Source organism: Coturnix japonica, chromosome 21, assembly GCF_001577835.2.
Source record: "Coturnix japonica isolate 7356 chromosome 21, Coturnix japonica 2.1, whole genome shotgun sequence".
Classification (NCBI taxonomy): domain Eukaryota; kingdom Metazoa; phylum Chordata; class Aves; order Galliformes; family Phasianidae; genus Coturnix; species Coturnix japonica.
Window position 1 is genome coordinate 2,440,350 of NC_029536.1, and position 16,328 is coordinate 2,456,677.

The 16,328-nt window shown below is 54.0% G+C and overlaps 1 protein-coding gene across 1 annotated transcript; it reads right to left on the bottom strand.

The window, feature by feature from the left end:
- Positions 1-1,575: 1,575 nt before the first annotated feature.
- KLHL17 (kelch like family member 17) lies at positions 1,576-16,306 on the bottom strand. Its single transcript, XM_015882693.2, has 12 exons — positions 16,213-16,306; positions 10,092-10,335; positions 9,670-9,791; positions 9,068-9,289; positions 8,180-8,296; positions 7,706-7,919; positions 7,449-7,593; positions 7,160-7,327; positions 6,708-6,796; positions 5,621-5,694; positions 4,509-4,690; positions 1,576-4,289 (listed from the first exon to the last, which is right to left on the bottom strand). Exons 2-12 carry the CDS (start codon positions 10,300-10,302, stop codon positions 4,061-4,063), a joined length of 1,773 nt encoding a protein of 590 aa, XP_015738179.1. The 5' UTR covers positions 10,303-10,335; positions 16,213-16,306; the 3' UTR covers positions 1,576-4,060.
- Positions 16,307-16,328: the final 22 nt, after the last annotated feature.

The window sequence follows — 16,328 nt, forward strand, 5'->3', positions numbered from 1 at the left end:
CTACTGGGAGTCAATGGGCACTGGAGGGGATGCGGAAAGAGATGGTGACGAAATGGGGTTGCTAATGATGAGGTGAAAGGTGGATGTAGAATGAATGCTCCCGTCCTGTTGATTGAAACAGCCAGGCTGGATGGTCACAGCAAATGGGGAAACTCAGAAGCAAACACAAAGCACGTGGAGGATTCACATCTGAGAGTTCTGCAAGGAGAGTCTTGAGTTGCGGCTGTTCGCTTGCATTGGTATGGAAGGAGTTAATAGGGATAGTGCTGCCTCGGTGGGTGAAGAAGAACCCCCCTCTGGCAGTGAGGGGTTTGCAGGGAGCAGCTTTTGTCCCTGCAGGGTCACAGACAACCCGGCGGAGCAGCAGCAAAGGCTGATGCTGAGAGAAGGAAGGTAATTTAAGCCCAAAACAGCATGTGTGTTTTTAATGGGAAGGTTCATTCCGTGCTGGAACACCTCCCAGATTATGATGGATTCTTTGACGTGGGGTTTTAAGACCGGGAGAGGATGTTTTGCTAGCGGGGATGTTTGGACCACGCTATAGGGACACGTTGGGGTTGTTGGACTCTGTCTGTATCCACCTTGTGCTGGTGGGTGCAAGAGCAGCACATCCCATAGCACCAATCCCACAGCTGGGGAGGGTCCTGCTAAGAACAGAACATCTGCCAAAGGCTCCTGCACCTTCCACTTCCAAATCAGCCTCTTATCCCACTTCTTTTATAACTCATTAACCCTTTGTGGCCAGGTAAAGCGATGGGACACCCCTTGCCCCCTGTAGGAGCCCCATACATCCTATGGCCGGGCACTTCTGTAAACCCTGCATAGCCAAGTCCTGGCCCCTCCTGGCAGCCACCAAAGCTCACAGCCAATGGTAACAACTGGGATTTGGTCAGGAAAGGTCTGATTTCTGCTAAGAGCCGTAGCTAACACGCTCAGCACCGTGACCAGAAACGTGCTGTTCCTCTGGCGTTGTTTGCCGGCCTCCAGACCTCGGAAAGACTTTTACAGTTATTTATAGAAGCCCGAGAGAGAAGCAAGAGGCCGGGGAGCAGACAGAAAGAGGACACGGCCGGGCAGCAGCCAAGCCAGTGTGACAGCATGGGGCTCTGCTGCAGGGCTGTGCATGGGAAAGTCCCCCCCTCGGGCCCCACAGATGCGGTTACCCCATGCCATGCAGCTCCACGCTGCCCTTTTCACCCCCTGCTCCTATGAAAGGGGTCTGGCACTCCCCCCAGCCAGCAATGAGTGGCAGCAGCTCATGAAGGCAGATCCGACCCCTCTCCGCTCCTCCCAGCCCCTGTGACAGCTGGAGGGAAGGAGGATGTTTCCCCCCCAGTCTGGTTTTCATTTCCACGGCAAGGAAAGCTGTCAGCAGTGCTGGAGGCTCCTGGGGAGCCCAAGCTGGGATTTAAAGGCTGAGGGAGGTGTAAATCACTCTGCCTCCAAAGCCCCCATGCCTCGAGCTGGGTTGGTCCCAATGAGCTCCAGCAGAACCCCCTCCCTTTGCTTTTGTCTTCCCAGCAGTGCTGCCTGATTCCGCCAGGCAAGTGTAAAAGAAGGATGCAAAAGGCAGGATCCCGTATTCAAGAAAACACCTTTATTGTACACATTGGCTTTGTATTGCTTGTATCCCTTCCCCGGTCCCATGTAGTGCAAAAAATTCCTTGAAACAGAGTTCCACATAAATAAGGGGGGGGTGACTTACAGAGAAACCAAAGTGACAACGGTTGGACATGGACACGGCGGGTCTGCTAGCGGCGAGGGGCGAGCCGTGCCCACAATGGGGTCAGCACTGCCAGCCACAGCTGGACCCCTGCGGGACATGGCTGGATCCCCCCCAGCCCAAGTGGACGGAGCTCACATAGGAAACAGCACATTTGGGGTGAGACAGCACTAAGTGAGGACGGCAGAGGAGCCGCGGAGAGCTGGCGGTTCTCCTCCCCACGCAGGGACAGACACAGACGGACGCACGGCCCCCGCTGAGGTCGTGCAGCACCAGAAGCAATCCCGACCCCGGCGTCAACCCGGGGGCAGGTGCCGACACCTCGTGTCCACACAGTGCGGGTCGGGGTGCTCCGGGGACAGTTTCTCCCTTTCCTTCCTTCGTTCCCTACAGAGGAAAGCAGTGAGCACCTGCATAGATAGGACGTGGGGCGCGGGAGGCTCCCCAGGTTTCTGTTTTGCAGAACAGCCTCAGGGCTGGTATTGCTCAGGGCCCAACTGGTGGGTGACAGAAGTGATGCTGCCTGTGCTGATGCCCAGAGGAAGGACAGCATCGCCATTGCTGAGGGTTCCCACCACCCTTCTTCCATTCCTCCCGTTGGCCTCAGCAGCCAGCATCTCCTTCGCAAATGATCCCAGAGCTGCTGGATGCACTCCTCATGTTGCTTCCAGGGATGGCAAGAAAAGAATTCAGACCTTGGTCATGCACACACACACACATACAACTCTGTGCCTATTTCACCCTTGTTAATGTGAACAAAGCTGGGGAGTCCTTGGCTCATCCCAAACTCAACGTTCACCCCAAGGAGTGGAGAAAGCAGGGAATCCCTATTGAAAAGGTAGGCTAAATACCGTCACTGTGGGGATGGGTTGGGGTTGAACTCGATGATCTTAGTGCTCTTTCCAACCTCAGTGACTCCATGATTACAATCCTATGGGTGAAATCTGAACACTGTCAATGAGGAGTGTGGGAACAAGGAAAAAGGCATCAGCCCCAACCAAACAAACAACATTTCACCACGTTCCCAAGGCCACAACTGGACCCTGTTGAGGTACCAGTGGCTGAGTCATTCCCCTTCAACATGGGATAACATTCTTCCAATCCAAACCTCACACCCTACATCACACACATTGAAATCTAAGCAACCCCAGAGGTTCCATAGCACAGGTCTGGAAGGACAGGCTTGTGATTTACGGTGCTAATTGATTCAACCTTCATTTAAAGTGGTTGCCTAATTGCCAAGGAGCTGCTAATTGCGCACGGTCCCATCCGTGCTGTTTTCACTGTACATATGGTATCTCACACATGCACACACACCCACACATCCATAGAGAACGTCTTCCAGGACATAGTCATCATCTCATCAACAATTAAGAAAAGTAATTGCATCCCTTCTGCTGCCTCCAAAGCAGATGGGATGGGGAATACCGGCAGAGTGTAAAAATAAAATGATATGAAATCATTAACATTAAAATCTTGCGTTCAAATTAAAAATAATAATTAAAAAAACCCAAAAAGGTGAAAAGTTAATGCCAACAAAAGTAATGCCAGGCGATCCTCCTTGTCTGGAAGGCTGGACCTTGCCATCAACCCGGAATCTGCTCTGCAAAGAGGGGAACAGCAATGAGCTGCTCTGTTCCCAGCCAGGCGGCACAGTGGGATGCGTAGATGGAGCAGGGATGGGTGCAGGCAGGTCCATCCCATCCACTTGCATGACTCCCCATGGCTGGTTGGGTCCTTATGAATGAGGCTTGGTCTCCAAACTTCACCTCCTCCAGGCCCTTGTCCCTTCGCTGGGCTTCATTTGTGTATTTTTAAGGCATCAATTAGACACCATTGAGAACCATGCGGTGGCCTCAGAGTCTTTAACAGTGCACATTAGTCTTGGTCAAGAGTTTGGCTACAGTGACATTCGGAGTGGCATTGCACATCCAACCGCGTCCCCGGGAGGAGCACTGCCCACCATGGCAAAGCCCCCCAGGCTGGCTGTGCTGCCTATGTGGCACCGGCTGGATTGCATGAATCCAATAAGCAGCGATGGTTTTGAGGTCCCCTTCCCCAAAGAAAACACGTAACCCTTTGGGAGAGCGGTGAGATGAGTCCAGGGATGGAGTGGGAGCACCCCCTCTCCTGGTGCTGTGGAAGGAGGGTGGTCCCCCAGGAAGCACAGTTTGGGGTTCGTTGATCCGAGGTGTGCGCCAGGGATGGCTCCGGGCTCCATGGGAGCAGAGGGGCTGGGGATGGCAGCCAATGCCTTTGCTCTGCTCCTACAGTGAGCGGCTGCCCCGCAGGACGGATCCCCGACCCCCTGGAGGTAAGGCAGGTCCCGATCCTTTGTCAAAGGCTCGTCGAGGACACAGAGAGCGTAGGCGAGGAGGGGGGTGGGAAGTTGAGAAGTTCCAGCACGGCCACCCCAACGCTGCTGCGGCGGGTGAACATGCAGGAGGCTGCCACCCACTTGTTGGTGCGTGGGTTGTACTTCTCGATGGAGTTCAGGCTGGAGCTGCCATCGTTGCCTCCCACCGCGTACAGCCAGCCGTCCATAGCCACCAGGTCGTGGGTGCTCCTGGAAGGAGCATGCAGAGACAGTGCAGAGGCTCAAGCATTGCCTCCAGTCTTTCCCTTTGCTCTGATATGTTGCTGCCTTTGTGCAGGGAGCACGGAGCCAGCAGGGCTAACCGGCCCCATGGGCACGGCCTGCATTTTGCAGTGCCAAGTAAGGCAAGGCTTTCAGAGACAAGCTCCCAACCCTCCCTGCAGCAGCTGCAGGCCAGCAGTTCCTTACCTGCGGATGTTCATGGGTGCCACGCTCTCCCACGTGTTGGTTTTGGGGTTGTAACGCTCAACGGAGTTAAGGCAGCTGGTCCCATCATTGCCACCAGCCACGTAGAGCATCCCCTCCAGCACAGCCACCCCTGCGCTGCTGCGGCGGCTCAGCATGTTGGCAATGGGAGTCCACGTGTTGATCTGGGGAGGGGCAATATGCATTGGTGAGACACAGGTATAGGTCATTTTCCATGTGTCCCTGTGATCTTAGCCCTGATACGACACTTAGGGCAGAACCCTAACCCTAACCAAAAGATTTCTGGCAGGACCCCAGCTCTTTCCCCTTCATCCAAAAGGCCAGTGAGGAGTAACCCTCATTCCATTGCTATCTGGAGCAGAGGCAATGAGCTGCTTGCCCAGCAGCGAGCTGGACTGCAGCACTGCCACAAACACAGGGCCAAGCTGCCTTTCCAACTCAGCTGCAGTAGGACAACAGCAAAATTTGTAAAGGAGAATCTCTCCTGCAGGAAGAACTGCAGTGCCCCAGGAGAGACCTCTGCTGACAGCTCAGAAAAGCACAGCACAGCAGACAGAGCCACTGCTCTGTGCCAGGCTACCAGCATGTCACAGCTGAACCCCAGCCATGGGAATCGAGCTGTATCTAGTTAAATTTGCACAAGGTATGGCAGCGGCTTTACAAGAAAGGCTGTTCTGAAAGCCTCTGGAACTGATGCAGCCTGCTCTAATAGAGCTACAGGACCCCAGACCCAATAGCCCACTCTGCAATCCCAGCTAACTGCTGGGAGGGGGATGCAGTAAGGATCTCAGGCAATGGGGACAGGGAGAGCTCTTGGGGCTGAAAGTCTGAGAGAGAGATCTCAGGGTTTGCACGGGTGAGTTTTTGCTCTGGAGTGCACTCAGTCCCTGCAAAAGAGCTGGACAAGAGGTCGAGAACCCCTCTGTTTTGTGCACCACAGGGTGTGCTACAGAACCATGCATAGCTGCTTGCCCACAGTCTGCAGTGTTCTCTTGTGCCCACTGGTTTGCTGCAGGGCTCCATCAAGCACCCACCAGGAGAGGAGGAGGAAGAGGAGGAGGAAGGTTACCAGGCATGCTTTCTTCTGTAATTACCTGGGGCTCATACTTTTCTACTGTGGCTAAGTGGGATGAGCTGTCATATCCCCCAACAGCATAGAGGTTGCCTTCTGCAAAGACAGTCACACACACACACAGATTAGCTACAAAGCACAGCAGCAGTTCCAGCACAGGATTTATGGGGTGCCCATGGGGGCCGTGGGCTGTGTGCCCCCTGCAGTGCCCCCACTCCCCAGCAGCCAAGCAGCTCTCAGCACAGCTCCCCACTCCCCCCTGCCTTGCAGCACTGTGAAAGGTTCACCAGGCAATTTCTCAACACTTCCCAAAGAACTCGCCCTCCTGCAGCTTCCTGACCTCCTCATTATGGGAGCTGTGAGTGCTCCCTGCTGGAGCAGTGGGTTATTTTGAGAGGTGGGGGCTGAAGCATAGGGAAGGCCAATAAGGAGGTGTATGAGCTGTGATGGAGGGGAGGGAACCTCTGAGTCAGCACTGAGAGCTGAAAGCTGACAATGGGGAAGAGGCAGTGGGGGATACCTCGCAGCTGATGGTGGGATGGTGAGAAGCTGTGAGCTACCCCAGCTGGAGGGGAGGTGGTAGTACTTGCATCGACCCCAGAGCTGCACTAAGCAATGAAGTGGCCACTTCTCACCCTTTACCCTCCCTAGGAACAGAACTCAATGGAGCCGTGAGACATTGTAGAGACACCAAATGCTGTGACACCTCTTGTAGAGGCAGTTTTGAAACCACACTATTACTTGCATGATTTGGAAAGGAACTGTCCCCCTTTCATAGGGGAGGAGGAATAAGGTGGTCTCCTCCCGCAGCCTACCCCCTTGCTCCAAGCTAGAAGGGAGCACAAAGGGGCTGAGGAGCAAGTTGTGGGGTTCCCTGGGGAGCTGCCTCCAGAATGTGATGAAACCCAACTACTACCGAAACCAAGGAGCAAGGCAAAGGCAGGGAGTAGGTCAGGACATAGCAGAGGGATGATAGGGCAACCCAGACCCACAGCTGGGGAATGTGAGGAAGGTAGGGCAGGAATTTGAACAGGATATCAGAAGGAACCACCAGAAATGCAAGAGACAGTCTGCACAGAAGCAGGTTGTGTCCTCATGCCAGCACCCACCTAGCGTTGCCACCCGGACGTAGCGTCTCCTGGTGCTCATGGCAGCGATGGAGGTCCAGGTGCCTGTCAGAGGGTCGTACCGCTCTGCGCTGCAGCAGGCAGGGACACAGGAATTCAGGTGTGACACTGGCAAGGCCCAGCTCAAAGCCCTTTGACACAAGCCCTCCTGGGCAGCTCCCAAGGAAGCTTGGGAAAAGGGAGGGAAAAATGGAGGGAAGAACTAACAAAGGCCATGTTTGGTTGGGGCAGAGGACTGCAGAATGGTGTTGTCTGTCTATTTGTTTGTTTGTTTCTCCATGAAGAAACTGCCTGTGCCAAAGACACTGGAAGACAGAGCTGGATAGCAAGAAATCTACTCTGTCAGGAGAGGACCATGTGGGCTTCCCAGCACCCAGCACCAAGGACAGAGCATGCAAGAGCAATGGAGGAGCCCACAGCCGGCCATTCCCTACCTGTTCAGGCACGAGGCCCCATCGTACCCCCCAGCAGCATAGAGAAGCCCATGAAGTGCTGCTACACCCAGGCAGCTCCTCCTGGTGCCCATGGACACCTCCGGTTGCCAGGAGTTGGTGACAGGATCGTAGGATTCCACCGTGGCCAAATCTGAGGTCCCATCGTAACTACAGGGAGAAAAATAGAGTGTGAGAACTCAGACTGTAGGACCTGTGAGCTGGGCCTGGAGCTCCAGAGCAGACCCCATGGCCTGGTCCTGGCTCAGATCCCTACCCCATGCTCCCTTACCCGCCTACAGCATAAAGCTTGTTCCCAATGGCCGCGACGCCCACCCTGGCCCTGCGGGTTGACATGGAGGCCACCATGTGCCAGCGGTCCGTCCGTGTGTCGTAGGCCTCACAGTCCCCATGGATGGCAAACAGGCTGCCCCCACCTGCAAACAGAGCACGCATCATTCCCAAGGCCATGGGTAATCCTTGGGAAAGGTTGGAAAGCTGGAGCTTTGTGCAGATGTAAGGGTAACCCCGTCGTTGGGAGAGCCTTACCCACAGCAAAGAGCACAGTGCTGGCCCCCTCGCAGCGCCGTGGCCTGGTCCTGCTGTTGCTGAGGACCCCTCTCTGCTCAGGCATAAGGTGGTACTTGAGGGCTTCAATCAGCAGGTCCTTGCACTCCGAGTGGTGCCGCACCAGCAGCTCCGTGTCCACGTTGCTCATCAGGAAGTCCCGGCTCAGCAGGGGCAGCCGCACACATTTCATGAGCTGAAAAGAGAGAGGTTGTATCCCATCAGTGTGGTGGGAAGGGTTCAGCAGTGCAGCCTCCATTCCTCCCCTTCCTATTTCTGCCCACATCCCATCCTCTGGCTGCCCTACAGCTTCCTTAGAATCACAGCATCGTTAAGATTCCAGTCTGAACCTCACCTGGAGCAATGTGAGGCCATTCCTTCCCATTCTATTCACCCACCCAGACCAGACATCAGCAGTGTTGGGTTGAACCAGGCCATCTTCCCCAGCAGACTCACCCTGGGGACATGCTGTCTCCTGCTGTCCACATCATGCTTGACCCAGCTGAGCACAGCCCGGTACACCTCCTCCTCTGATGGCACATTGAGGCTGTCACTAGAAATGAGGTCCAGCACCTGCAAAGAAGGATGGAAAAGGCAACTCCCAGCTGGTGCAGAGCAAGAGGAAGGGACATGTTCCCATAGCAGGGAATTGGACATGCAGAGCAGCACAAAGAGGTACAAAGCAGCCTCCTGCAGACACTGGTGGCTGAGGGGGGTACACAGCTAAGGGCAGCTGGTCCCCCAGCAAGCAGGTGCAGCTGTGCTTCCCCCTCCTCACAGCCCTGGTGTAGAAACAGCTCTGCCCTCAGTCCCCTCCTTGGTTTATTCCTCCCTTTCTGCATCAGAGACTGCTGCAATGCCTGACACTTCCAATAAACATCAGTGAGATCAGGCAGAATACTCTGCTTGTACGGGTCCCTTCAATATTTCATGGGATGGAGCCAGGTGCTCTGGCTGCTCACAGTGTGCTTGCTTTGCCTGCCAAGGACAGATCTGGAGCAGGTGGAGAGCCATACCCCCCTTACTGCCATGCACCCCACAGCCCCAGGGATGGATGGAGAGAAGTGGGTCCCAGGTTTGTGCACCCAGGGAGAAGCATTCAGAGCTCGGGTGGCAGACACCAGTGACAGCAATTATCCTCCCTGCTGCCCACCCATCCCTATTTCACAGGGGATTAAGCTCACTCTCTGACAGCATTCTCCACATGTATTGTTTCCCCATCAAACAGAAAAGACCAAAGCACAGAATCTGGCTGCATTCCCCTGCTATCCCCTGTCTTGTTCTGACTGTGCCATTCAGAAGCCTTGCCTGTCCCACACCTTCATGCTTCTATCAGAATCTCACCTGTTTAAGAGGCAGCAACATGAATTCCTCCGTCTTGGACACCTCTACAAAGTGTTGGAGGACGTACTTGTGTGCAGACTTGAGGAGGTCACTGCAGGAGTGTGTGTCGGCAAAGCCCCGGATCCCCAGGCAATTAGATGGGTCGAGTTGGCTGAGCAGGAACTTGCAGCAAGCATCCCTCACCCCATTGAGCTGAAGCAGGCTGGCAGCAGGAAGAAGTGTCTGGGCAGTGGAAAAGAATGGGGAAAGAAAAGGAGCTTCCAAGGCAAGGAAGCACCATTTCCATCACTAGTTTAAATAGCAGCACAGGTTTACTGAGCAACTTCACAAGCACATAGAGGACAAAGCACTCCTTGTTTCCAACAGGATGAAGTTTAAGAGCCAAGTAAGACACCCATGACCCCCCACAGGGCTAAGAAATGGCCATTGCAATACTGCTTTAAGGATCACTTCCATCCACACCAGCTGCAGGAGCTCAGGAGTGCAGATGACCACTGTTAGATGCAAGTACCAGAAACAGTAGAAAGCCCTGAGCACAGGGAGAGAAGAGCTCCGGAGGTAAGGATTTATGGCATAGATAGGCCTGGGGTGGGGGCTCCTACCTGCACATTGCCCTCGCCCACCACGATCTCTGCTGTGTAAGCATATTGCACCAACTGCTCCAGGGCTTGAGGGTCGATGTCGTGCAGCGTCACATGGGTCTGTCGGCTCTCACTCATCTCATCTGGGGCAACACAGACACCAGATATGAACAACAGACCTCGGGGTGTTTCTTTCTTGTCATCCACCTCCTGCCTATTCCATATCTACGCAATGTCCATGGCCTGGATGAATTGTAGGCAGACAACATTGTAGTGCAGAAGGTTGTCTGGGTGAGGGGATGCAAGCTGGCAATGAACCACGAGCTCAGCTATGCCTGATAAAGAGATGGCTCTTGAAAGAGCTTCCATAAGGTAGGAGATGGGCAGGAAGAGGTGTGCAGCAAAGAGAGGGATACAGGGGAAGAGAAGAGGAGGCTACTTGCTTGTGAACATGGCGTGGAAGTAGGGGCTGCAGGACGCCAGCACCACCTTGTGGGCCTTGATCTCCTTGGTGCCCACATGCAACACGATGTCGCAGAGCAGCCCGCGCTGCCGCATGCGGTTCATGCACACGAAGGCATCGTGGTAATGGCGCTTGGAGTTGTGTGAGATGCTGTGGCCATCACGGTTGAGGAGCTGCACGCCGCCCTCCATGGCTGTGATGGGAGTTCTCCCTTCCCAACGTCACTGGAATGAGGGAAAATAAAGTATTAACCCAAAGGAATGGCTTGAGATCCGTACAAGTCCCGTGGTTCTCAAGTATATGGGCTGAGGGTCTTCACTGCTCTGTGAAGCCCATCTGTGGGTCAGCATCCTCCTCACCTGCTGTCAAAAGGGCAATGCTTTACAATAGCTGTGGTTTTCCCTTGATGTCACACCACCTCCTACATGTGAAGGGACATGATTTAACAAAGGGTTCTTAGGGTGGGATGGTTGGACATTGAAGATCTTTAAGGTCTTTTCCAACCTGAGCAATTCTATGATTCCATATGATCCTCATGGGTCCCTTCCAACTCGGATTATTCTCTCACTCTACAAAGCCTGTACAAGAAACAAGCAGAGCACACTGCCCTCCTGCATCCCCTAACCAGGCACAGCCCAGCACCAGCTGCAGCATCCCAGGAGGGAGGAGGGGAGCGTGGAGGAAGGAAGGAAGTCATCGTGCCACATCCATCCACCAGCCCCCGCATCCCTGCGGAGAGAGAATCCCCTCTGCTCCCCATTGCCTCGCCACACCTCCACATCTCCAGCCTAAAAATAGAGCCCCCCACGCTGTGCCGGCTCAGCCACGGAAGCTCTATTCATGTTTAAATAGCAGTTGTGTCATGTACTAGAGTCTGGAGGAGGGAAAGGATGAATAAACATCTTTTCTGAGTGGGAGAGAGGCCTGCAATGCCCTCTTCTCTTGTGCATCATCAGTGTGATGTGAGATTCCCTCTTCGCTGCCAGGGTGGGCGCAATGTGAAGGCAATGCTTTCCAGCAGGGTGCTCTGTGCCCTTTGGGTCATTAGTTAAGTACTGAGCAGGGCTCTGCAGAAAGCTGCAGCATCCCCAGCACCACCAAGCATCCTTCTCTCCATCATCACTGCCAGGAGGGCGCAGAGGGGACAAGGCAGGACAGGGTGCTTGTAGGATGGGGAGGGCAGTGTGCCTCCAGGGGGTGGCACGGGATGTGGCTGCAGCAGTGGGGACAGACAGAGGGCACAGCTGAAGGGTACATCGCTGCCAGCGCATCCTCAGCTCCAGCAATCAAATGCATTTCCAAAGAGGGTCGGAAGTGTTGGGCTCTCTTCCCAGCCCTGCCACTGAGTCATTGCACAACTCAGGGCAAGCACAAATGCAGAAGTGACAAGGGTGACATTATTCCCTGCAGTGAACCTCTGAGCTCAGTCAGAGCCCCACCAGCACCTCCTACATTCCTACAGTGCTCCATGCTGCAGCCGTGCCATTGGGCTCCAAAGCAACCAAGCAGCACTCAATGGAGACACCACCCCAACCCCCCTAGTGACCCCAGGTCCCCAGCAGCATCCCCACCCCATGAATGAGCCCTCCCTTAGGATCTACACAGCTCCTACAAAGCCCTCCTCCCTCCTGCCCCCCTGCATCATGGAAAAGCAAACTTCATTCCCAGGAAATGAAAGTCTATGAGCCCTGCTAAGATATAATTAATGGGGAACAGCGCCTGGACCACAGGAGACAGTAAGGCAGTGTGCAGGGCTCTAGGGGGGGAAATCCATACAAGCCCACTTTTGTGGGGCATGCAGCAGCCCAAGTGCACGTGTTATGCATCAGCCAGAGCGGATGCAGTGCTGACTTGTAATGACTCCTGGGTTATGACAAAAAAGAAAGGCAGGCGTTTGTTTGGCTCCTCTGCGACAGAGCGTGGCCATGCATAACAGCTCTGTTAATGAATGCAAATGATCCCTGCCCAAAGGGAGGTCTGTTCTCTCCGCACACACACACAAAAAACAACACCCCATATTTTGCTGGGAGTGAAGAGAAACGTGCTGAGCAATAAGTAGGGAGCAGAGCATCCGCTGGGGAGAAGCTCAGTGATGGCCCCTTAGCCCAGGAAGGCCCTGCAGAATGACTCTTTATTGGCTGCCCTGGGTGGAGGTTTTTGTTTGCCAGCAGATATCCTGCATAGCTGGCCAGGTGGATGGAGAGGGTGAAAACAGCCCTACACCAGCACTCAGAATCCCTATATCTAACCCCACTGGGATGAATCCTGACCCATCTCCCAGCAAGCATCCAGCATTCCCATAGTGAATAGAGATGCTCAGTTAATATTAAAACTCATAGAAAAGCCAGACTGGGCAGAACAGGGGAGCACAAGCAACTGCTGCCCAGCTCAGGTGGGGAAGCATCTTCCTCCCTCTTGGAGCCAGGCTGGGATAAGATGTTCTCCTGCAATCCAGGGACTGCTCCTTCCCTTTAGCAATCATGAGCTGAGCTGGCAGGAACAATAGCTGCTGTTGTGCTGCTGCAGCGTGAGGCCACCAACACAGCAGTACTGACACCCAGGAACCTGGCTGGGCACAATGCAGGCTGCCCACACATCTCCCCTTCCATCTGGCATCACAGAGGTCCCGTTAAGCTGTGTGCTCTTGCTGAGCCATCCCTTCTGGTGCATCTCCAGGCTGCGTCTGAATAGAAGCTTTAAGCTAGCATCAGTAATCCTCTTGCAGTAGGCAGTTCTGAGACAGAAGAGCCGTTTGCACAAGCTGCAGCTGATGCACACTACCTGCCCTTATAGCTCGAACTAAGATAGCCCACATTTTTGCTGATTTCAGAGGGCCTGACACAGCTCATGCTAGAATATATTGCTCTGCTACCTCTCCCGACAGCAAATGTGATTGAAGCAGGTTGGAAATCATCCAGCTGTATACACCCAGGGCACTAAATCTGGTCCTCAGCAGAGCCTGTGCTGGCATCACTGGCACAGACAGGACACTCTGTGCCCTCACTACAGCACAGAGAAATTCAGCCCCTCCTCTCTCCACCTTCATCCAGGGAATCTGAATGGACAGCGTGCAGCAGCTCGTCTTTAACATGAGGTTAATCAAGTGTTCAGCCTGGAAGAGATGAAGTTACCAATGGTGAGGAAGCTCAGGACTGGGAAGTGCACTGCAATGAGCTCATGGAGCAGCAGAGCCCCCATAAAGAGCTGGTTGTACCCCCCCCAGTGACCCCACATCCCCCTCCTGTTCCTCCAACCCTATGGCAAGCAAGGTTTGTGCTGCTCCTGCAAGCAATGGAATTAATCTGAGAGCCACAGCCAGCGCTGAGTCTGCAGGACTGAGAATCCCCAGCTCTCTGTAGGGTTGTGTTGTGTGTGTGTGTGTTTTGTAAATGAATTAGGCATAAGTGACACGCACTGAATCCTCCTGTCTAGACATCTGCAGAGAAGTGACAAGCTGCCAGAGAGGATGTGGAGCCTTGGCAAGGGGGGGTGGGGAGGGCAGGGGAACGCTGCACACAATTGCCAGCTCTACAGCACAGACACAGTGCTGGCTTCAGGCAAGAAGGGCATTCAGCACATTGACCTAGTCAGTGCCTTTCAGCAGCTCAGCACGTTGGAATCAATAGGTTCTGATGCATATGGAAGGCTGGAGGTCTCCTGTTGGAAGCTTTTCTCCCCATTTCTCATGGGGTGTTTTGTTTGGATCCCAGTTACCCCAACCCAATATTCAGAAGTGCCTTTGCTCCCATATATGAAAAAAGAGAAAGGATTTCAGCCTGGCCTGCCTTGTGCCTCCCTGGATGCACACTCTGCTCCCTGCCCCATGCACACCTCACCCAGGATATCTTCTTGCAGATATCCTCAATGCAGCTCTCACATTCCTTGCACATAGGGGATGGCAGCAGCTCCATACACAGCTGATGGGCTCAGAGGTAGCTGTGCTGACATTTGGGTCACACCAAGTAATGGGTCAGGACCTGCATGGTTTCAATTCCCGCAATGGGAAGAAATAAGAAATGGAAACTAATTCATCAAGATGCCTTTGAGATGCTCAGCAAAAGGTGAAGGTCTCCAGCTGCACTGGGATCACACAGCAGCTCCTACAGTCCAGCACAAAGCACATCAAAATCTAAGCAAAAACAAGCCCTCCTGCCTCTGCCAAGGGTTGGAAATGTGGGTCATGTCCCAAATCCCCCTTCCCAGCATCATTCAGCAGACAATGGAGAGCAGCTGTCACATCCAGTTCTGCTTTATGGCACAATCTCCAATCACAGTGGCACTCGTGAGCTCCTCCAGCCCCTTTGACAGACACCTCTGACCCCAACTCACTCTTCAGAAAGGCAAAGAGTCACAAGTAGAGCCTGGGTCAGGTGCAGGCAGCCCCTGGCAGAGGAGATCTGAACTCCAGGCTCCCAGTCTTGCCAAGCAACACCCCAATGGCACCCTTTGCCATCACCCTTCCAATAGCACTGTGCCCTCCGCCTGCCTGCTCTGCACAGCAATGGTGACTGCAGAGGGTGGCATTGGGCCAGCTTGGAACAGGCTGTGGTCAGTGGGCACCGTGGGGATGGGCTGGGATAGGAGCTGGGGGCATCAGTGGTCTTTTCCTACCTGAATGACTCCGTGATCCTCTGATTACTTGGCAGTAAGTAATTGACATCAAGCAGGAATGACCCCCATGGGTCATGGGGGGGGTTAGGGGGTCCTATGGGGGTTTATGGGGGTCCTGGGGGGGGGGTTATGGGGGTGATAGAGGGGGATATGGGGGTCCTATGGGGGGTTATGGGGTCATATAGGGTCCTATGGGGGGTTATGGGGTCATATAGGGGGGCTTGGGGGGTAAAAGAGGGGGTCCAAGGGAGTGCTGATGACATGAAGCAAGGTGACAATGGTGAAGGAGAGTAGGAAAGACAAGGAAAAAAGCCAAGAGAAGGACAAGGGACCTTCCTTGTCACCCAAGGCACTAAGGAAAGGCTCCATTCAATCCTAGATCATCAACCCAAGAGAGAGGGAACTACAATTCCTGCCATCTCCTGCTCTGAATTAGATGCCGTTTGCTTCATTCACACATCAATCAGCTCCCAAATCCTTCAGCCTCACTCAGTGTCATGCTGAATACCAGGGTCAGGAGGGAAATTTGGGCTGCAGAGAGGAGAGATTGCAGAGCTGATTGCTTGGCTGCAGTCATCCTAACCAGAAAGTTGTACTGAATCACAGAACCATAGAATCATTAAGGTTAGAAAAGACCTCTAAGATCATCTAGTCCAACTCCAACCCATCACCACTGTGATACATCCTATGTGAGCCTAAAAGTCCACAATATCAGGTGACCTTACTCCATTTGGGATCTGCACAGCACTCTGTGTCCCACTTGGAGCCAGTTTGGTGCTGCAAACAGGGCAACCAGCAGCTGTAGGAACACAAGATTAGCTGCATTGTTTTCTTTTTCCTCCCAGCTATTTTGCACTTAGGGAGTCTGGCTGACTTCCTCACTGGGACCAAAGGAGCATCTATGTGAGATGCATGTAGGCATCACAAACCTGTTGCAGGATCCCTATGCAATGGATGGATGCTCAGGAGACCTTTGAGGCTCCTTTCAATCTTTGGAGCCAAGAAGTTGCCTCCATCCACCCAGCAACCATCACATCCCCGTGTTACTGAATCACCCCGGAGCTTCTCTCCCTCCAGCACTGTTTATTCTGCAGAAACCCCATTATTTTAAGACAAAATCCTTGTATTCTATTGGCCCAGCCCAGCAGCTGGTGATGCCTCCAGCCCCCTGCTGCCCTGCTGGCTCTTAGCAATACAGCTCCTCGCCCTGCCGGTCATTGCAGAGACCCTAAAACCCCCCATCCCTCATTACATCCCGCATCCCCCGGCTACCACCGACATCTCTCCCTTTGCCCTTCATCTCTCCCGCATCAAACAGTGCATCCACGGAGATATGACACAAAACAAGACCGCAGAGCCAACTCCGGCCTCATTGCGAACCCTGAGCCGTTTCCTTCCGCTCGGACCCGCTCCCTCCCCATTGCCTCTATACCCATATAACCCATATAACCCCACACCGGGCTCGGTAGGGCCGTATCCCGGTTACTCACGGCTCTGCGGGATGCTGCGGGCTCCGCTCTACCCGCACCGCTGCTGCCAGCCCCGGGAGGGGCGGGGCCTGGAGGATAAAGGGGGCGTGGCTATGGATAAACCACGCCCACTTTAG

Coding starts and splice junctions, on each gene's coding strand:
- KLHL17 (XM_015882693.2), bottom strand. CDS start 10,302: ATGGAGGGCGGCGTGCAGCTCCTCAACCGTGATGGCCACAGCATCTCA. Junction 9,792..10,091: donor CTTCCACGCCATGTTCACAA/GCAAGTAGCCTC, acceptor GTGTTGCCCCAG/ATGAGATGAGTGAGAGCCGA. Junction 6,797..7,159: donor GGGGCCTCGTGCCTGAACAG/GTAGGGAATGGC, acceptor TGCCTGCTGCAG/CGCAGAGCGGTACGACCCTC.